We start from the raw sequence: 22800 nt of genomic DNA on the forward strand, positions 1-22800 counted from the left end.
AATTATCTATGTTCAAAATATTACCCAGCTCCACAATTTAGAAGTGCACATATTTTGCCAATGACATAGTCTTGACTTGTCAGCTAAAAGTAAAATCCGATGTAGAGTTTCATTCATTGAGATTGAACGGCTTAACAATTATAATCCATTCACTAGTTCTTGATGATGTAGAATCATCATTGTTCAACATTATTGCCTGAGAATAGCATTTTATTTCTGTGCCTACGGTTCATATAGGGCCTATAATACTGAAATATATTGTTAAATATATTAAAAACACTTTAAAAATATATATATATATATATATTTATATTCCGCTGATTTGAGTAAACTTAAAATGGCCTGCAAATTTTGAATTCAGTATCCTATAAATTTAAATTAATTTCATTTAGGTATGATTGTCTATAACGGAATATAGGCCTTTATTTGTTTAAATCTATTTTTGAGTGGAATTTGATTGTTTGCGTCAAATTGCATCACTATTTTATATTATATGAAATGTGGATCCAAAAATATAGTTTCTTACTCAAACAGCATTCAAAGTTCTCCAAACAGCAACTCAGTTCTTTCTAGCCTTGGAAATCGCCTTGACCTTGTGTCTTCTGATCTGCAGCTTTGTGTTTGGCGCCTCCATATGTCAAAATGCAGCATTTATCATGTCTCATGTCCCATTGGGCAATGAACAGATCCTTAGTATGTTCACACAGATGAATTTCAGATCATCAAATCTTCAGCACTAAAGAGAAAAGGATCTGTTCTCACTACAAATTTAATGTTAAGTTTTTTGACACAGATTTTTTTAATTTACAGATATTGTTGAAAGAGCCACTAATTAACTGTTTTTGTTTAGCCAGGTCAATCTAGCCGAGGTAATCTAGGGCACTATCTTTGTGTTTAAGATTTGTTGTGAGCATCAAATGTATTTTGTGTTTTTAAAAAGATGTATAATTATAAGAAACAGGAAATGTGGGAAAGATCTTATCCCTCTGTTATGTTAAAAGGTCTTCGGATGCTAAATGGACTTTTATAAGTAGTTTGAACTGAAATGTGTGTTGGCAATGTGTGTACACAACCACCCTTTAATGATACAAATTCACCCAGGTTTTTTTTTTTATCTACAAAAATCTTTACCCCTTTCTCAAATCGATCAAATCGCAGATGACTGTCTTTGTGGCGTGACACAGACAGGCCCCTCCCATGATTGTTTGATTGACAATAGTGTTTCAGCACAGACATGATTGGCATCTTATCTTAGACCCGCCCTGAGTGAGCTTTCATCAGTCGGCCATTGTTTCAAAGCTGGAGCAAGTGTAGACAAGAATGGCTCCTAGTTGTTTTTTTGTTGGATGTAATAATGAACATAGCAATCGTCATTTTCTCCCGACATCTGAGATGCTGAAGACACAGTGGATTACATTTGTTTCTGAAGGGAATGCGACCCCGATCTCCCTAAATGTGTCTATATTCACGCAAATCATTTTTGGTCCAACTTCACCAACAGAAAAAGTATGAATTTTTAATGAATCTTTGCAAATCGTCTTTTCCAATAATGTGCTTATTAGCATGTTTCATGATGAATGCAGCAAAAGTAAACAGTCTCTCTGAGAGTGGCTCGCAAGAGAGGGGCGGGGTCAGCAGAGCTCATTAACATTTAAAGGAAAATGCTACAAAATGGCTTGCTTTGAAAAGAGCGGTCTTTGAAAGGGTAAAAAAAAAAATGTTTTTACACTACCTTTGAGAAATTTTAACCAAACTATGTTACAGACTTTTCAATAAGACCCTACAGAATCACATCATCTTGGGTAAAATGGGTATCCGATGACCCGTTTAACAGGTCTATTTACACAATATATGTCCTTTAAGGCCCTGTAAAGCTATACTCAGAAAAAGAAAAACTCCCTTGATACTGTGTTTCTGCCTATATGAGTCTGTCCTCATGCAGTTCCACCCAGACTACCTTTTCTTTAGACACATTTCTGCCTTGCAGTCAAGTGGAAATAAGCATGTTTACCACTGACAACAGTGATGACACACTGTTTCTCAATTTATCTAAGCCCAGACAGGAAGAGGAATTTGGAGGAGAGGGCAACAATTATGTTCAGTTGAACAACTACAGTCAGAAAAAGAAAAGATTCCTGAAAAACAAGCTGAAAATAACATGGGGGGGGGGGTTGCAACATTTTTATTTATTTTTTCATCACACAGCAGCTTGGTTTGATCACAATTATCACTGACCAAGTATTCACTTCCTCCTCTTTTGTAAATAATAGTTGAGACATTCCTTATTTCTGGGCTGTTTAGGTAAACATTTTAATGGGGGAAAACGTCCAAGAAAATGTGTTTGCTGCAATACTTCCTGAATATTGAAAACAAATCTCTCGCTCGCTCTCATACAATACATCATTTTGACCCAATAAACAGAATTTCTGTGAGAAAAAAAGATAAAGCTGAGTAATTTGGAAAGAGTTCATTTTAAGGGCAGCAGTCAGACAACATGCAGTTCAGCTCATCTTTTGGATGGCATGAACCTTGATTCATCAATTGGATTGTTGTGTTGCCACTAAAAAGCTTAGCTGGAATTATCTATTAGCAGTTCCTCCTGAGCTTCAGATTACCAATCACGTATACGCACAAGGTGTTTCAGTACACATCCACCATATAGTGACTTGAGTTTTTTCCTTGAATATTTTCTATAAAAGCTACTGTTCCTTTTAAATGACAGTTTAATTGCTTGGATTACATGTGTTTTACATACACAACATTATAAATGAATTAAATAAAATGTTATTAAAATGAATTAATTAAATTAAAAACCCCTAAACTCAATGTATGGATATTTATTTATTTACTTTTATAAAATTTTGAAAGCATTTTTTTTAACTTTATTATTATATAAATGCAAAGCTTATGGTACAAAAACATCAATACATTTTGAGTGGCCATTAGTTGACCATACATGATTGTTTAATCTAGATGATCAGTTTCATCTTTCATGGGTTACAAAGTAGCCAAGGCTAATGTCATAATCCTCTTGTAAATTCTGATCATGTGACACGGATTGAAGACACCTGAGGAATCCTGCATGGGTTACACAAACAGGCTGATGACAAAGCATGGAAGGAAAACAGGTATGAAACTCATTGAGATATGCAAAGCTGGATCCTGTTTTACATCTTAAACAGAAACCACATAGCTGCTTTGCATTTAAAATCTTTTGGCCAATTTACTTTGCTGCAGTATTTGCTCTGATGCCAAATATCCTTGGTGGCTCAACAGCCGAGTGACAGTCAATCCCTTTTGAGGATAAACTTTCATCTGTAAAAGCTAATTAAACAATCCAAGCTAGCCTTTCCTAGTGAAAGGAATTTCAGAAATGTCTGCAGTTTCTCAGTGGGAAGTCGGTGGTTTATGGGTAATGGAGATGAGGGGAGATGGGAATAAAACGGATGCAGAATGCATTTTCCATAGCAGGAGAGATTCAGTGTTCTATTTTACTGCAGTTGTAAGAAGTAAATCATGGTCAGAAAGGAACTCGGTGCAAATAATAGTGCATTTGTGTCACATGAAACAATAAGGCTCTCATCAAAGAATGAGAAAAATATATAGTCATATCTGCTGATAATATGGTCATGGTCAAATTCAGTACTACTGGAGAATGATTATAATTATTTAGCAAATTTTTGCTCTCAGACATTTTTTTTTTTTTTGTCCTATTTGTTGTTAAACACCTTTTTGGACGAAAAGAATGTGGCTCAAAACATGTTTGTTCAAAAAAGCCTTCAATGTGTTTTGGTTTTTCTCCCCATGGGTCTCACATTTGTATAATGTTGTTGCCATCTTGTGGACAGTGTAAATACTGGACAGTCACTGATTGGAAATGGTCTTGTATCTAATCTTACTGAATATGGTTTGTTTTTAACCTTAAGTGCTCCATTTACTTGCAGAGAGACAGAGGTGACAGAGAAAAGGCACAGCTGTTATTATTATTAACCATCCCAGAGGAGCCCTTTAACAATAAATTTAACAAATATTTAAATATATTTAATATACAATAAATACACTTTTGACTAACATGATTCTTCATGAGTCTGACTGTAACATTTTAACCATAAACTTAATACACCGACACGAAAATAAGAATGCGTAGTTTACTTTTTTTTTTTTTTTTTTTTTTTTTAAATGTAACACTTGAAACAATTATTTTATTGTATTGGGAAATGTTGTCTTAATGTATTTTGTAAGTGTTGAAGGTGACACTTATTATAATGAAGAAGGGTAGGAATGCTATAATAAGCTAAGGCTTCCGCCTACAACTTTTTGGGTTAATGTGTATAGTTATCTATATTTATTTATTATTATTTTTAAATGTGAGGACTGAAATAAATCCTGATGATGATTCTTGTGAAATATTATGACACATATGCAAGTAGCATATATGTCAGGCTAGATTGGATTTTATACATTAATGCAATAGGAGGTGTCCGCTCAGTCTGTGTAGACTTTACACGAAGACCTGGAGACATCTGGAATGTTGAAATATGTATGAATCAATTTCTCTTCTTCATGCTTCATAGTCACTGGATGGCGCACGTTTGTTGAGAAAGATTCAAAGGTCAATCAACTATCAAAATGGAATCCAAGTCTAAACTGGAGAGTAGTTTAAAAGGTAGCTAAATGCAGGCTTTCTAAAAGCATTCCCAAAATTGATTATCAGCACTCACATAAGCGTAGTTCTGCAACAATCAATAAAGTGCTACTACTAATTAAGTCATTTAGCATTGCTGAAAAGTGTGCCATAATGTCATCATGAAATTAAAGGCCCATGTTATTAACTCATGTTATTAACTCACTCAACCCATGTTGTTTTCAAGTGAAGCCCTATCCAGGCAGTGGTTCTATCTGTGCGGCATTATGGTGAGTTGAGCACAGGATTTGACGAATCCCTGTCCCTTGGCTAAATTCACCCATTGGCCTCTGACCATCATGGCCTCCTAACAATCCTCATATCCACTGACTGGCTTCATCACTCCGTCTCCTCTCCATCAGTAAGCTGGTGTGTGGTGGGCGTTCTGGGCGCAATATGGCTGCCGTCGCATCATCCAGGTGGATGCTGCACACTGGTGGTGGGTGAGGAGATACCCCCTCACAATGTAAAGCGATTTGAGTGCCTAGAAAAGCGCTATATAAATGTAATGAATTAATGAATGAATTAAATTCCTCATTTCAGTTCCTCAAAGTGTGATACTGTGAGAAAGTCACTCGACTTGCGTTTCTGAAAGATGGTGATTTATCACCAAATCACGCCTGAGGGGCCATTTAAACGACAAAGTTTTCAGGCAAAAAAGAGAAACTTATGCGTTTTGACTGACTCGTTCGTTTACTCGAAAATGGTGTTTTGTTGCCTGAAAATGCAGATTTTTGAAAACAGGTTTCAAAGTGCAAGTTTTTGAAAATGCCACAGTTCTTGTTACTGTGTTAACACCCAATATTGGAATCTTTGAAAATGGTGAAGTCATGCGCATGCGAAGTACATGTTAGGTATGTAGACATGCATGTTGATTTTAAAGGCAAGTGCGAACAAACATAAAAAACAATGGCGGAGTATATGGTACTGTTGTTGCTGCTTAAGAGTTTGCTAACGCTTCTTCAGCGTCAACTACTGGCCTGGCATACGTAATACTACGTTTTTGGCCGTTTTCGCGGATAGGTTTAATCGCTTTGAAAACATTGTGAAAATGTGAAACCTTTTCCGTTTTTTACTACAACGTTGTCGTGTTAATGTAGCCTCAGATTGACAGTTATATAAAAATAAACAGGAAATTTCCGACTTTTGAGCAATTAGTTCATGTTTTGTAAACATAGACATGTTAATTAAAATTCAAATGCATTTTGTTTTATTGACCACAATATTATTGCTATTTGTCTGAGAGAGACCACTCCACACAAAGGGTGATCCTTTGGCTTTAGATTGTCATAAAACATGGGGGTGGGCCAATAATTTTTCTGAGCCGATTTGGTTCTCCAGCCAAATCTGAGCACCAGATATCATAGGCAAATGTCTGCAAACTTTTGACAACTGCATTTCCTTAATCTCCTAGATGATTGTTCTATGTGCGTGCAGAATATACAAATCAATATTGAACTGATATTGAACTGATAAGAGGGTTACATTGGTTCTTATCTGTGATTATTTATGTAATAGAAACCTGACACCCAAAGCTTACACAACTTGTTGAAATAATTGTTTACAGTTTGTAAAAAGTATCTTGAGATCCACAAAGACGAAAGAGAACGTCTCTATGAAGTGGAAGCTCCAGGTGGATGGGCTCAGAGACGCAATGTGTGGTTAAATACCTGGCTGAGGGACTTGCCAAAACATTGTAAGAAACTGTGTTGATGTAAAACAGCAGATAAGACATTGGTGGGGTTCTAAATTGAAACACTTATTACACGTGAGAAAGAGCTCTGATTCTAGACATTTATTGGGTTTGTGTTTTATTGGTGCTATATCGAGACTTCGTGGCTGTTGCTCAGGACAGTTTATCTCTGAGGTGGGACTTTTTACAGGTGGAAACTCAGAGCAGAGTCCACAATGCTCATATAGTCACGAAATATGTGAAGTTGATTTGGAGGAAGAGCTATGATGTTATCTTGTGTTTATTTAAGCTTATCTAGAGACTGGCTGTTACCGTAAGGGTGTCTCAGCTGTCCTTGGAGGATATTATACATATATTATTCGTATTCTTACTCATTTCTACATGGGATCATGCGACAATGTGAATCATCAGGTTTTAAATGTTACAAAGCAATGTGTCATTTCTATGAAAGAGAAAAAAATCTTATTCTGGTGTTTTCCAAATAGATATGGATTAGACTCATAGTAAGTTGATATATAATTAATTACACCCCCCCCCCTTCATTTTCAATAGTAAATCTGTAATAACAAATAACATATTTTTTAAATATTAGCCATCAGTCATATTTGCGCAAATAACACGAAGATACAAATCTGGATGAAAGATGAGGGGGGGGGGGGGGGACTAATTTTAAACTCTTAATTTACAAGTGTTTATACCTACATAAAAAAAATCAGATGAAAATATTCAGTCACCTTCAGGAGAACGTTAACAAAAAAAAAAAGAAGCAAGAAAAAGAGGAGAAATAAAACAATAAGGGGGTATTTAGCTTATAATAAAAGGAAAAATATAACAAAAAAAATATAAGAGCAATGAAGGAAAGCTATCTAAACTAAATCAAGAAATTTAGTCCATAGAATTACATTTTTCATTTGGTGCCAAAAACCTCACACAATATTTATTGCTAGTCGAGCAAAAAGATGTGAGCAGTGAATCAACTTTAGTCAGAAAATGTAAAAAGCGTAGGAATTAAATCCATACTGTTTTGTTTATCGATGTAAAAGCGTAAAAATATAAAAGTAGAGATTGTATTTAGATTTGTTGGCAGAGTCAGAGTAATAACAAATAGTATCTTTCAAGCTAAAAGAGCAAAGGGTTTTTATTATTATTATTATTATTATTATTATTATTATTATGCAATAGAAGAACAAAAAATACAATTACAAAGAGAAAGTATGAACAAAAGACAATGAGGGTTACAAACAATACTCCAGAAGCAAACTATGTTAGCTTATAAAACTTACACCATGAAAGAGTCTTACATGCAATAGAATTATTAGAGTTTCTTAAAGAGTTTACATACATATCAAAATCGTTCCTGAAAATAAGAAATTAGGGAGTTTTCTTTGAAAATTTACACTTATGAATGTAAAATGTAGCAAGATAAAGCAATTAATTAATTATAAAATTACAATGAGAAGGGTTTATATTAAAAGATAACAAAAAAAATGGGGGGGGGGGGGGGGTATACGAAAGTTTGTATATAAATATTTTTTAACAAAATGAAAAAAATAAATCCAGAAGATTTTACTGTAAGTACAGTCCCAAAACAAGTGATTGATCGTTTCTTCATACTAACAGCAAAAGGAGCAATTGGGTGAAATACTATCGTAAAAGTTTATGATTCATTGGATTGCAATTTTGGATAATTTTAATAGAGACTTCAACAACTTTATTAGAACAATCTTTGTGTCGAAGAAGCCAAAACCCATTCTATATCCCTAAATATGTTAGAGGTAATGAGAAGACTTTGGTCAACAAATAAATTAGTGTTGTCAAAAAGAGGATAGTCTAACAAACCTTTAGGGCCAGACTTTACTAAAGGTATAATACAATCAGGAATTGCACCAAACACAATGACTTATTGTCTTGAGGGGACTGGAAAAGAGAATTCTGGCATAAACTGTTCATAAGTAAAAAGAACACCACGATCATCTAAAAGTTGACTGATTAAAAGTATATTATTATCAAACCAATTGTAAAAAAAAAAAAATTATATCTAATATTTTTATTATTCCAAATAAAGTAGCTATGTGGAGAAAGATTATAATTATATATAACTGACCAACTTATTAAGGCCTGTTTATGAAAAAAAGATAAAGATAAAGGTATTTTAGAAATGTCAAAGTTGCAGCGCAATAAAAAATGTAAACCTCCATCAGGATTAAATATATGATTTGGAATAAAATTCCAGAAGGATTTGGGGTTGTTTAAATTTTATCCATTTAACTTTAAATTAATTATTAAGAGTAGAAAATCCACTAACTCAAACCCCCCGATAGCCCGATCAGCTAACATAACACTTTTTTTTTTATTAAGTGAGTTTTAAAATTCCAAACAAAGTCGACTTGAGCAAAGGGGTTTCATTTGGATTGAGATTTCCTTATGACGTAACCAGGAAGTAGCAGCAGATTCGACGAAATCCAAATCATCGACAGAAAATGAGTCGCATTTATGACAACAACGCTTTATTAAACAAACCTGTCCATAATGAGAAATTCTCCTCCACATGGGATCCATTAGTTCACCAGAGGTAATACTTGAAAGTTTATGCATGATTCGACATCGATGCACAGCACAGCCTGGTTTACGTCTCCATTGTTTCCCTTTCCCTTTCCCAAACGCATTAGTTAGTTAAGTTATAGCTAATACTGCAAGAACACAATAAATTAAGTAAATTAATATGTGATCTGTTTCACAGAATATTTCGACAGCAGCGGTGGTTAATAACAAGTTACATTTACCATAGATTTATAAAAGTGACAGAGATTTTAAATGTCGTCCTGTCGGAAATGATGGCTCCCATGGTACTTTTTTGTATTAATTTGTTCTAGGCATTCGCATTGTATTTTATTTCGAATTTTACCTTTCCAGTGGTCATGGTGTCATTTTAGAGGGAGCACTTTTGGACACGTCACGCCACGTCATAACAGATATGAACAACAGAAAGGTTAGATAACTTCCTCAATTAAGAACTCAAGCTGTTAACAACTGTTATCAATATTAATAATTATAATAGTAATAAATGTTTGTTGAGCAGCAAATCTGCATATAGAATAGAAACTGTAGACTGGAGTAATGGCTGCTGAGAATTCAGCTTTGCCATCACAGGAATAAATATATTTTTTATGTATTACAGTAGAAAACTGTTTTTTATTAATGTTTTAATACATTTTATTAATGTTCAGTATATATTCTTACTGTATTTTGATCAGCATAAGAGACAAAAAATGTACCAACTCCAAATTTTTGAAAGGTTGAGGATATTATACTTTATATTCATAAAAAGACAAATATTTGACAATTGCTTTTGTTAATTTCAGGAGCGCTACAATGTTTTGTACATCAAACCAAGCAGAATCCATCGGAGAAAATATGATTCAAAAGGAAATGAGATTGAACCTAACTTCAGTGACACCAGGAAGGTCAACACAGGATATCTGATGTCATCCTTCAGTGAGTAAACAATTGGTTTAGATGTGGCAAGTTTTTTACTGTGCTTTGTAATGGGAACCTGTTCGAACAGCATTCATTTATAACATGCAATAAAACAAATCTGATTAAACTCTTGTAAGTAAATATATGATTTTATAAATGCTGATTTACCAAAAATATCTTGATGGATTGAAGCAGACTGTTATATGTATGTTGTTTTTATTTGTATCATCCTTGCAGAAGTGGAGGCTAAGGGGGAAACAGATTGTCTAAATGAGCGCCAACTGAGTGACATTGTGAATAAGGATCAGCTGGTTAAAGTAACAGCAAAATATTGCCCTAGTCAGGCCTTTGCATTCTGGATCTCAGAAGCAGAGATGGACAGAACAGAGCTTGAGTCAGGCCAAGAAATCCGTCTTAAAACGAAAGGAGATGGGCCCTTTATTTGTAAGTGCTATGATGAAAAATCTTATATACAGTAGATACTAGGGGTGTAACGGTACGTATATTCGTACCGGACCGTTTCGGTACAGGGCTTTCGGTACGGTGCACGTGTGTATCGAATGACCGAATGCAATATTTTGTGTGCGGAACATTTTCGTGTTTCCAAACGAACATATTAAGTGAGCGTGGCGTTTCTGCTGCGTGTGAGTTGCGTGACGGCTGCTTCGCGTTTTCTGTGTCTTTACACACCAGAATCGTGCCTGACGCGGCGCTAGCGCACTGCTGCTACTGTAGGTGACATAGAGGGAGACCACCGACAGACCAGGATCTTGTATTCATGACAACAATAAATACCTACTGATAAAAGACACCTTCAACAGTATTGACGGCAAAATAGACTATGTTTGACAGGTGCAATATGCCAGTGTGTCACCGGCCTAAGGTTTTCAAAAGGCATCACATGAGTGTGAACATCACTACAACTAGGAAAAAAAATTATTCTAATTCAAACGCAGCTCCCTGAATTTAAACAGACTTTTGCTCTTAATTCCGATCAGTCCAACGCATTAACGAAATCTGAGCAGGTCTAAAAACTGAAATGTTGATGCTGCACTTTACACTTTGGAAAAGTTATATTTTTTAAACATGAGCAGGCCTACAAGCTGGGATTGGTAATGCTGCACTGTAATCATAGTTATTTATTTATATTTTTCATTATATTTTATTATATGATATTGGTTTGAGACTGAGAGTCTTTTATTTAGTGGATAACTTTGCAGCAGTATTTTATTTCTTATTCTTTTTTTATTTTATATCTATTTTATTAAAAAGTATTTTAAAAAAAGTGTAAATCGTTAAATATAAGTTTATAGAAATTAACAACCTGCAGTTTAATGTTTGCATTTCTTTCCCTTACTGTACCGAAAATGAACCGAACCGTGACTTTAAAACCTAGGTACGTACCGAACCGTGATTTTTGTGTACCGTTACACCCCTAGTACATACTGTGGAAATCGAGGTGGCTACATGTGCTGTTCTGTCTGGTTTTGTCTGTCTAGTTTCCTTCGCCAAACTGGACGGTGGTACAGTGACGAAATGCAACTTTGCAGGAGATGAGAATGCTGGAGCATCGTGGACCGAGAAGATAATGGCTAACAAAGCAGATCAGGAAAATGCAGGGAAGAGTGGCGGTCAGGGCGAGGGAGCAGACGATGAAGAATGGGTAAGATTCTTCTCAATTGATGGAGATTTGTGTTTGTTCTGAACACATAGAGAATTGGTTTAGGAAATGGGTTTATCATGAACAGATGTGTAATCTTTTTTACCCTTTACTATTATTCTATCATCAAGAGGTTTAAGACGAAGTGAAACTAATGCAATCATCCAGTACAGGATTTGTTTGAGCTTCATTGTGCAAACCTTAAACATCTGTTTTATGTTTTGTGGGATCTTGTTTCAGGATGACTGAAAGACACCATTGAGCTTCAAGGATTGCATCACAAGTGCCTTATCTGTCCTCCAAATGTTTATTTTCGGCTTCACCACGAAACAAGACCTAACTGTTAGTATTCATATGTTATTACAGGAAAGTATCATAAATAAACAGGAAAAGTGCCATTGGAATTAAGACATTTATGTTTTATAATGTACTTAATGTGTGTATTAAAGATATATCCTTAAAGGGGGGGTGAAATGCTCATTTTCACTCAATCTCCTGTTAATCTTGAGTACCTATAGAGTAGTACTGCATCCTTCATATCTCCAAAAAGTCTTTAGTTTTATTATATTTATAAGACAAAAATAGTCTGTGCCGATTTTTTTCGGAAAAACACGACCGGCTGGAGGCGTGACGTGAGGGCAGAGCTAAAGAATCACGAGCGTGAGTAGGCTTTTGCGTTGAGAGCGTTTGGAAGTTGTGACATTACCGTGAGGAAAAAAAAACCATCATCCAAAACAAACCATGGCTAACAGTCAGATTCAGCCGTTTATTTATGATCCAGAATCAGATCCCGAGGCTGAAACTGAACGAGAGCAGCAGCAGCAACGACTACAGCAGGACGTCTCTAGTATGTATTGAAACATAAATTTTCCAAAACTGTATATATTTGCTTATGTAACCCCTCTCTCCCGGGTCCTTTCTGACGCTCCTCGCACTCAGTCCAAGCGGGGTTCGAACCCGGGTCTCCGGCATGGGAGGCCCACGCACTAACAAGGAGGCTAAATGGCTACAGCCATTACCTGCACAGCACTACTCGCTGGCCTCCGTTACACTTAGCGGTTTTGGAAAATGAATAAGTTCCACTTTATGTCGTCTTTTTTTTTTCTTTAAAGGTGTACAAGGTTTACTTGATGTGCTTACGCGCCGATAGCTAAGTTAACAACAGAGAGATATTTTAAGCAGTTTTACTCACTGCCTGAGGTTCCAACACACGATCGTGACCCTTTTTTGTTGGGATTGCATCATCCTTAAGAAATAAAGGATACGCAAATCCGGCGTCAAACTGGGCCTTGTTTGTAAAACAAGCATCTTCGAAATGCAGGGAACAAACAAAAACACTTGCACAACTCCGCTGATGCTCTGTAAAAATAAACTCCATCCACTGGTCCCTTAATGTTTTTTTTTTTAGGTAATCTGTGCAGGGTTGTCTTGCCCTGGCAACCAAAAACACACTCCTTTTGTGACATTTCGCGACGCTCTCGCTCTGATCAGTGAATGTCTGTGCTCTCAGTGCTCTGCTATATGGGAGCACGTGCTCTTCCGGCAGAAGTGCCCTTAGGACCCATATAAGGAAATTCCACTCCATCTAACGTCACACAGAGCCGTACTCGAAAAAAAACTTTCCGAAACTTGTGACAAACCGGAAAATACTCCTTCAAACTTACAACTTAATTTTTGAAACTTTGTCCATGTTTAGCATGGGAATCCAACTCATTAACAGTGTAAAAAACTCAGTATGCATGAAATAGCATTTCACCCCCCCCCCCCCCTTTAAGATCGTTAAGCACTGTAAATTGATTGTACTATATCATATTTAGAGATGCCGCAATATTAAAATTATGGCTGAGAACCAGTTAATGGCATTATTTTGAAAGAATAAAAACTACTCAAATTAATTGTATTAAATGCTACAATTAAATTTAGGCATCGTAACATTATGTACAATCTAAAAGTTTATATTTCTTTCCTAAAGATTACGTAAATTACCATTTAAATGGCAGCAAAGGTTATCTAAATGTAAAATATGTACTGTTAAATATCTAATATAGACAATAAATATACAGTATATTTGATATATTGTGCATCCCTTATCATAACATCAAAGATGTATTGGAATATGAACACAAAAAAAGTTATAATGAAAACAAAAACAGTTGTGTAAAAAGATTGCACTTTATTTAAAGATTTACATGTTTGACTCCAATAAAAATATTAAGTCTCACAAAAACACACATAACCTTTGATCATTCGGTTCTCAATCAGTCATTCACAGAGATGAAAATACTAGCTTTTATATTTTTTGTATTTATTTTAATTAAATTCAACTATACAAATAATAAAAAAGACATATTGTGCTTTTTCCTAATGTGCTTAGATGTGATTTCATCACTGTAAACAATACTTAGTCAGTAATATCAACTAAATCATAGTAAAGACAATAAATTAAGCTGTCCTAAACATTCTTTCTAGGCCTTTTCTCTAATATACACAATAGATTTGGCATTAACTACTCAACAAAGCATAGGGGATCTGTTATGTAGCCATTTTAAAATTGCACACTCTTTGTTCTTCCCTTCTAAAGCTTGAATTATTCTCCAGTGAAAGTGGTCTTTTGTTCAAACCCATCTTCAGACCACAGGAGGGGGTTACTTGCATTTCCATTCGCTGCAGAATGCCTTTACAACAGTTTTTGATTGTATTGGCTCCTCTGACTATACTCTGATTGTGCAGGCTTACAAAAACTAAAAGATCCTAAAGCTCTCCGACGAACCAGTCCTTAACCATCTGCTTATTTTCTTTCACCCACATAATATTGGCCTCTGTCCTCTCAATGGCCTGCTCCAAAGCTCGAGCTGCAATTCCCTGTTTTTTCTCCTCCTGCTCGCTCTGAAGCTGCTTCAGCTGTGGAGAGACAATTTGAAATATGTTTGTGTAAGATCAATGGTAGAAACACAATTAAAGATTGAGACATTGTCAGATATTACATTTCTACAATAACTAGAAGAAAGGAAGAGTAAAAAAAATAGCACCTCTTGAAGTTCGACCTCCGTGGAAAACCTTTTTGTCACCGCATCCAACAGACTGCCTAAAGATACGACTCCCGCTCCATACCTGCCCAAAGGAGATGATTGTTAGACATTTGTCCATATATTTATGGTCTCCAAGCAACTGTGTGATAAAACCTTTAAGACAATTAGGACTATCTATCATTTATTTATAGCTGAAGGCAGCCTTTGGACCCTGAATTGCTCTTGATCTTCGATTCTTTTATTTAACTTTGATGTAACAACTTCCTCATTGCTGTTGTAATTCCCGCCTGAGTTTACAAGATTTACATTCCCTAATCCATCATTGGCTGAAGTCAAGTCAAAAACAACATTTGCCTCTCTAGCTTCCATGCACTGAAATTAAATCAATGTAAAAATCATAACTTACTCTTGGGTGATGTAGGACCAGTGCCCACGGACGAAATCCCAAGCCAGAGGCTGGCCGGCGACGTTTTTGGCAATGTAGTTTATGGTAGAGACCATATCCATCTTTCTTATCTTTGAAGGTTCAAGAGTGTACTGGAGATATCTGTGGTATTACAAAAGCCAATAGTGAGTATGAAGCAAACAAAATGGGTCGTTGAGATGATATAAAGCTTATATCTCGGCACTGACCTGTTTAGCAGCCAGATTTCTTTGGTGCATGATAAGGCGTATCTTAGTTTGTCTTTCTCGGCAGCGTCAGTGGCTTTTTGGTATTCTTCCCAAGCAAATTCCCAGTCATCCTCATCACCATTAGCTATTACACTGCAGTAGATCTCTTTCTTCAAATTCGGATGCATTCTAAATCTAAAAAGGTAATTCAAGTCAATATAATTTATGTATAGTGTAGAACTATAATTGACAGTATTTTAATTAAAACGCGCAACTCACTTATTGGTCTCATTTTTATTCTTTTCGAATAGACTTCTAGCCATTTCTGTGCAAATAGCAAGGCCATTGCTGCAGGCTACTGAAATAGCATTTACCTGGTTATACCTGAAGGGAAAACAAAATAAATAATGATTGCTAGATGTCCAACAAAATATATATAAAGCAAGACAAAAATGCTTCTTACTGGTCAGTGTGTTTCTCAGGAACTGTTCCGTTTATTGTGTACTCCTCAAAGTGTTCATATAGTCGTGTGATTAGTTTCCGTAGGTATTTCTAGATATAGAATTGTACAGTTAATGCCGAGTAACACTATTTTCACTGTTATGCACATATTCAGGAAACTGTGTCCTTATGCTCACCGTTATCGGACCGTAGACCTCAGAGCGATCAAACATGAGGACTAAATGATCCAGGTTTTTCAGTGCTGAATCCCATGGAATATATTCAGTTTCATTTACTAGGTACTTGGTTAGGCTTAGTGCAATAGTGATGTTGAGGCGATGAGCCCTATAAAGAATTAATTGGTTAATACACAGCAACAATTCACAGTGAGCCAAATAATTATTTACAACATTGTTCAACTGAAACATTACCTTGCTATATTAAAAGCGTCATCAATAAGTTGCCCTCGGTTGATGGTTGGAATGATCTAAAGACACATTAATAAGATTTGAACAGTTTTAAGCCACTTTATATCATATCGGTATTAATGACAAAGTCTATTTTATGTAAGTATGTGAACACAGGTGGCCATGGTGGTCCCACGCCAAATAACAACCGACGGTGCAATGTTTCCAATTTTTTGGCCACTTGGTATGCATTGGTATTGATATCTGCTCGTTATTTCAAAACTAGAAAGTATTTGAATGTGTCAGCGGTCTTCAAAACCCTACTCGGAGCCAGTCGGGCTCATTTAAAAGCCAGTTTAAGTTATGTAAAGGATTAGTTCACCCAAAGTCATTAAGTAGTTACACTACTTAAATCCTTAGTTTATCTTCGGAACACAAATTAATATATTTTTGATAAAATCCAAAGCTTTATTTCCTGCATAGACAGCAACACGTTCAATGACTGACACGTTCAAGACTCAGAAAGGTAGTCAGGACACTGTAAAAAATAGTCCATGTAAAATCAGTAAAGAAAACAAAAAATACCGCATTTATTCAACAATTTGAACACACGTCGAAGACTGACGATGAAGAGACAAAATTGTTGAAAAAAGTTCTTTTAGTTTTCTTTGCTGATGTCACATTGATTATTTTTACGATGTCTAGAAGCAGACCGCATGTTGGCCAAGCATTTACGTCTGCGATCCCATTCTATATTTAATTTGAAGGGATACTAATATTTCTTTAAAGATACTTACATTATGATTTCTTTCAAGTTGGATACGAAGGTTATTCCAGTTTTCTTCATCGTAGTTAACGCGGAAATAGCCAGTGCAGTCGATGTTTGCGAGAAGCCACTCGTCTCTGTCTTGAAGTTGGAAGGATGGCAATTTGACTGTAAGGAGAGATCCAAGAGCAGCACGGTTAATCACAACTAACAGCAACCGCAGATTCATGCCCGCTATATTGCCAGGTTTAATTTGTATTATTTGAAATTATGCTTATTTGTTCCTTACCTGGACCTTTTACTTTCAGTGTTACGGGTTTCTTTTCAGACTCTCTGTCCGTCATGTGTCTGATATGAACTTGCCATGCAATACTGTTAGGAAGAAAATAAACAATGTTTGTATGAATCAATAAAAATTAGTTTGGCTAAGGAAACCCACTTATAGCTTTTTGTTGTATTGTAGTTAAATCCAGTACCATGTGAAATAATTCAATAATATGATACTATTGTAAAAAGCAATTTGGTTCTTGAAACTCACTCATGGCCCTGTTTTTGCTTTAGTAAAAAGTGTTCTTGAGTAGTCTCCCCTGTCTGGGTAATAATGGTGATTACTGGATACCCCACTTGCTCAATCCATGTGCTCATGAAGCCTTCCACATCTTCTTTTGTCTCCTGATCATTGTGGGAAATATTTGTCACTATCTTTTCAACATCTTTTATTATCATTTCAACATAGAATATAGGTCCTTAATTTACCTCTTGCAAGCAATCCAAAAGATCTTTGTATTCAGTGTTCTGGTACTCGAACTTGGCAAGATAATTCTAAAATACAGACAGTTAGTAATTAGGCAGTCGGTCCAGACCTTAAAATCTTCCAAAATAAATCTTCTAATACATAAGCACATATATTATGCTATGGAAACGGTAGAATCATATATATATATATATATATATATATATATATATATATATATATATTTTTTTTTTTTTTTTATATGGTTGTTTATTAATATGGTTTTATAATCTATATAAAATATGTATATATGATAAATTGAGTTGGGGGTTCAAATAAGCTGTTTCAACATTATATGTATTTAAAAAATAATAAGTATTATATTTTATATACATTTCTCCCCATTTCGGCTTACCTTGATTCCTTTCATAAATGCTTCTTCGGTCATGAATTTGGCCAGCATTCTCAAAACAGCAGCCCCCTAAAAAACGTACAAAGCTTTTAAAGTGCCTTTTAATCCTAAAGGACTGTTTTATAAATGATAATTTTGTGTAATATTGTATTGTAACATTTTTGTAAATTAAGCTTATCAACATCATAAGTGTACTGATGCCAACCTTGCTGTAGGTGATGGCATCAAAAAGGCCTGTGATCTCAGAGAAAGTTTGAATATCATTTTCCTGAGAGCTGAGAGGATGGGAAGAGTTTAAGGAATCCACTTGAAAGGCAGTCTGGGTTTCTCTGAGAACAAATAGATCTCTCTGAAAACACAAAAGAATCATATCATCAGAGGAGGTTGGAGGACGCAAGTACAAGTCAAATTTAGAATTGACCAGGGTGTATTGTTAAAATCATTATTCTAAAATAAACCAAAACATACAAAGTTCCAGCCAACAGCTTCCACTCCAATGTAGGACATGTATGTCGTTAATCCTCCATTCAGCCATAAGTCATTCCACCAGCGCATGGTAACAAGGTTTCCAAACCACTGAAATTAAGCACAGGTATGAAACGTAAAGATGATTTTGTTAAAGATTTATGGGTTCTTAACAGCTAGAGGATGATCTATGTAAAACTGTTCTGTAGACTTACAGCAAAGAAAATACACTGCACAATGCAACTAATAAAATACAATTAACTAAATAATCATGCTACAGAATAGCTAAATAATCAGGCTAATCAAAATGAAAAGAAAAAGTTTCTTTCTACTTTATTATTTACACGGTCAGTTAAAATGTCATGTTATTTATTGGGGATTATAGTTGGAGCTTTGGTCATTTATTTATTTATTTTTTATTCACACTTCAGCATGAAATATAATTTGTCAAACTGTGTCAATTTATGAATGCTATAGTATCTTTATTCCATTTGTTGTTTTTGGAAGCCTCCTATAAACCGTTCCCAATTTTGGACATCAGGCATAGAGATTTATATACGGATAATATTTACATACGTTTAATATAGGGAATGATACTGATAACAAAAAAAAAACAGCATTGACGATATCAGTTGGGATTCAATATGGGCCAATGTTAAACTTGTTCCTAATCAACAATTAATTTACTACAAAATGGTTCATAGGCTGTATCTCACTCCTAGAAAACAATATTTAATGAAGCTTTCTTCATCTTCCAATTGTAATTTGTGCTCGGGAAACTCTATAGGCACCTATAGACATCTGTTTTGGGATTGCCCTGAAGTTAATAATTTCTGGAAACAGGTATCTAAGACTCTGAAGGAGTCCACATCCACATGCTGTCCTAAACCTTTTGTTTTTAAATGATTACTCATCTTTCAGACAATGTACATCATATTTTTTTAAGGTTTAAATTACTGCACATCTAGGTTAACAATGACATTAAATGAAATATCTCACTTGTGTAAACTTTAGTCAGGAATGAATGATACATTATCATGAATATATGATTATGTTTACCTGATTTGCTAATCCATGAGCAATCAGGGTGGCCACCCGTTCTTGATCAAAGGTCGATCCTGTAGATTTATCATACAGCAGACCTGACTCCGGATATGAAATTAAACCCCAGTTTTCCGTTGCTCCGACACTGATGTCTGGTAAAGCGATCTGGTCTGTAATAAAACAAACTCTGCATGTAATCTTGTGAAGCTTGAGCGTGTATGCTCTCTTTTTAGCTTGTGCATGTTTAATGTAGGACAGTTCACACAAAAATGAAAATTCTGTCATATATTGACAACAAGTATTGTTTCAAACCTGAATTACTTTCATTTGTGAAACACACACACACACACACACACACACACACACACACACAAAATATATTTTTTAAGAATGAATTTCTCCATAAAATTAAAATCAAAGGGCTCCAAAACTACTTGGGACTCCATTTGACTTACAGTATATGGATACAAAAATACTAAGACTTTTTTTTGTTGTTTCAAATTTATAACCCTGAAAAATTAAGCCGTACAGGCTTGGAACAATAGGAAGATGAATAAATGTAAATTTTTTACTGACCTATAATTTTAACACGTTAAACTCCATCCACTTGAATTAATGCATGATTTAAAATAATACACACTGAAATAGTGTGTGGTTATTATTATTATTTTTTTAATTGACTCACCTATTTTCCTTAGTGGGTATTTTGATCCAAATGTAATCTGATAGTGATCCAGAATCTTCGCTGTAACTTCAAGTGCGTAATCAGCACGGTCAACAGAAAAAGCTTCTCTCCGAGCATGTATCTTGAAAATACATAATCATTATTTGTGAAATGTTAAAAATAAATAACTAAATAAGCAGGCAATCAAGTGCCTTCAATTAAAAATAAAGAAACATACATGTATCTTTGTCACGGAAGACATCATTTTAGATTCAAATTCAGATACAGTGAAGGCCAATGAATAAGTTGACATGATGGGGGTCTCTTCAAATATAGTCTCAAACCATTCTTCTCCGTCTATTTCTGTCGTTTTTGGATCTAATGATAAAACAAAAATGAAAAGTTATGTACTGTACACAAAAACCTTGTTTTTTTTTTTGTTTTGTTTTTTCCGTTCATTGCAGATAAGTAACAGTCTTTTCAAAAGTTTTCAGGTTTTGAATCCGTTGCTGTTTTCTGCTCTGGTATTTATTGTTATCTCTATTAGAGGCAGGATGACCTAAATATCTATATGAAATCATCTTTCATTATTATCAGAATAGTGAGATTTTGACATGATCGAGTCTAATGATAACTAGTAAGGATCCTAACCTCCTAATTCATTGGATATGGCAACAGTGCCAGGTCTGTGGAGCACAGTAATTTGAAACACAGCCTTCAGCGCTGGCTCATCAAAGCACGGAAACACTTTCCTGGCATTTGTGGGTTGCAGCAGACTGGTGGCGAGTAATCTGTTTGTGGGGAAAAAATTATGCAAAACATAAGTAAATAAAAATGAACAACATGAATTCAGTTTAATTGTTCTGGATTTATGTTATTTGTCATAAAACAACTGTGCAATATCCAGATGTAAAAACAACAGCGAGGTGAGGATTTAATAGCTTTAGAGAAGAAATGAGCAACAATCTCCGGAGGAATGTTTACATTTTTATGCAAAACAGTAAACAAAAATGAACAATAGTGACCGAGTTCAAATGTTCTGGATTTGTTATTTGTCATAAAATGTGATATCCATGTGTAAAAACAACAACGAAGTGATGAATCGAGCAACAAAAATCTCTGAAGGCTTGCTACAAAAAAACCTGGACAAGAGATCCATGGTGAATAGGATAAAGAAAAACTTTAGACATGCAATACATGCAAATATATGAGGGGTTTCTTAGGGTGATATGATTAAACATGCACATTTTGGGTGTTGTTAACTGAACTGAACACATATTGAAAAGCAACATTAGAAAGAGTAAAATATAAATGAAAAAAATAAATAAAATATACTAGTTAATAAAGATGTTTTTGCTAATATTAGATAAGTCTTTACCTCTCTTTATACTCATCTTCCTCCTCCTCCTCCTCTTCCTTGGCTTTTACATTCTCTGTGTACCGGCTCACATAAAACCCTTCCAAGCCGTCAAAAAGTTCCCCTTCGAATGTGGTGAAAATATCATAGTAGGTCCCATTTCCAGACATTATATCCTCGAGTTGGATCTCGAAGAAATTACTTTCATTCTGATGAATTTTATATCGATTCACTGTTAATTTCTCGTTTGTATCCGATTGTCTCACTTCCACGGTCGTCACATTTAGGTCCTGAGCATGAAGAAAGATGGTCTTGGAGTGTGTCATACACTTTACTCTAACAGTTGAGTTTCCCGTGAAAGCAAAGGATTGGTTTGTATAGTTATTCGTTATCGCTGAGTAAAGGTACGGCTGAATGAAGACTTTGTAGCTCTCAGGAATCACATTGTCAGGAAGTCTGAAATTCGATGGAGGATCTGTTGGGATAACTGTAGGTCTAATCGGAGGTGGTGGACTCACCGGAGGGAATTTATCTATTTGAATTTTGTACACCACAGCCATCATCACTAAACCACAAACAGAAGAAACTGTGAGGATCCCAACGCCGGCAGCCAAGATCTTGGACAGGCCCATTGCTTTGGCCATTTCTGATCCTTCTGAGAAACCTCCAAGAATGAACTGATCTTGGCAAACCTGCTCTCTGTTATGTACTGATAAAGGCGTCAAGTATCTATACCACGCCTAGAAGAGACCACGCATTTCAAAATTACACATTAACCAGCATGGGTGAGAAGGAAACAAACAGATATGATGGCATTACACAAGTACTGTGTCCCGTCACACTTTGCCCCACATCTGGAATCAGTTTTAATATCTTATCAAGTAGTTCATGGTCAGAAAAAAAAACACAAAAGAGAGCATTGATGCTGTGAAAAGAGATGGATCGGATGTTAAAGTAATTTTTTCTTAATCAACGGACCCAAGTAGAGCAATCCCAAACTGATATTCTTGAGTCCTGAGACCTTCAGACCTCAGTGATGAGTCATCCAGCTGTTTGGGACCTTCTTGCTGCCCAGAAACTTTTCCAGGATCCTCTGATGACATCAATATATATATAGTACATATATATATGTATAGGGCATAGAGCCCGAGATCTTGTGCAGCGCCCCTGGATAGATGTATAAAAATTTCATAACACATAAATGTACTCATTGGCAAATCTCAAACCAAATATCTTAGCCATTTATAATAAAAAATAGACTATTAAAACTTTCACCCTTTTAATTCAGAAAACAAAAAGACTTCTGTCCCTTACAATCTACATGATGTTGAAAAGAAAACCATTTTGGTTTAAATA

General features: G+C 35.3%; 2 protein-coding genes across 2 annotated transcripts; one reads left to right on the forward strand and one right to left on the reverse strand.

Annotated features, from left to right (window-relative positions):
- The first annotated feature begins 8797 nt into the window (after window positions 1-8797).
- LOC127977576 (arpin-like) lies at window positions 8798-11918 on the forward strand. The gene is made up of 6 exons (XM_052582520.1): window positions 8798-8949; window positions 9291-9366; window positions 9740-9872; window positions 10092-10298; window positions 11354-11517; window positions 11755-11918. The coding sequence occupies exons 1-6, from the start codon at window positions 8858-8860 to the stop codon at window positions 11761-11763; spliced, it is 681 nt and encodes a 226-aa protein (XP_052438480.1). The 5' UTR covers window positions 8798-8857; the 3' UTR covers window positions 11764-11918.
- A 1749-nt stretch (window positions 11919-13667) lies between these two features.
- On the reverse strand, window positions 13668-22153 carry LOC127977573 (aminopeptidase N). Its single transcript, XM_052582509.1, has 20 exons — window positions 21466-22153; window positions 20739-20878; window positions 20326-20465; window positions 20109-20229; window positions 19439-19593; window positions 18383-18490; window positions 18120-18263; window positions 17918-17983; window positions 17526-17591; window positions 17308-17441; window positions 17059-17141; window positions 16801-16937; window positions 16028-16083; window positions 15794-15941; window positions 15619-15707; window positions 15435-15539; window positions 15177-15350; window positions 14950-15090; window positions 14544-14625; window positions 13668-14415 (listed from the first exon to the last, which is right to left on the reverse strand). Exons 1-20 carry the CDS (start codon window positions 22086-22088, stop codon window positions 14266-14268), a joined length of 2862 nt encoding a protein of 953 aa, XP_052438469.1. The 5' UTR covers window positions 22089-22153; the 3' UTR covers window positions 13668-14265.
- Between the last annotated feature and the right edge of the window lie 647 nt (window positions 22154-22800).

Source organism: Carassius gibelio, chromosome B18 (assembly GCF_023724105.1).
Source record: "Carassius gibelio isolate Cgi1373 ecotype wild population from Czech Republic chromosome B18, carGib1.2-hapl.c, whole genome shotgun sequence".
Taxonomy (NCBI): domain Eukaryota; kingdom Metazoa; phylum Chordata; class Actinopteri; order Cypriniformes; family Cyprinidae; genus Carassius; species Carassius gibelio.

Excerpts from the sequence above, each read along its gene's own strand:
- LOC127977573 (XM_052582509.1), bottom strand. The coding sequence starts at position 22,088 with ATGGCCAAAGCAATGGGCCTGTCCAAGATCTTGGCTGCCGGCGTTGGG. Across the intron at positions 15,708-15,793 it reads AGGTCTACGGTCCGATAACG|AAATACCTACGGAAACTAAT; the intron begins GTGAGCATAAGG and ends TTCTATATCTAG. Across the intron at positions 15,351-15,434 it reads AATAAAAATGAGACCAATAA|ATTTAGAATGCATCCGAATT; the intron begins GTGAGTTGCGCG and ends TTACCTTTTTAG.
- LOC127977576 (XM_052582520.1), top strand. The coding sequence starts at position 8,858 with ATGAGTCGCATTTATGACAACAACGCTTTATTAAACAAACCTGTCCAT. Across the intron at positions 9,367-9,739 it reads CAGATATGAACAACAGAAAG|GAGCGCTACAATGTTTTGTA; the intron begins GTTAGATAACTT and ends TGTTAATTTCAG. Across the intron at positions 10,299-11,353 it reads AGGAGATGGGCCCTTTATTT|TTTCCTTCGCCAAACTGGAC; the intron begins GTAAGTGCTATG and ends TTGTCTGTCTAG.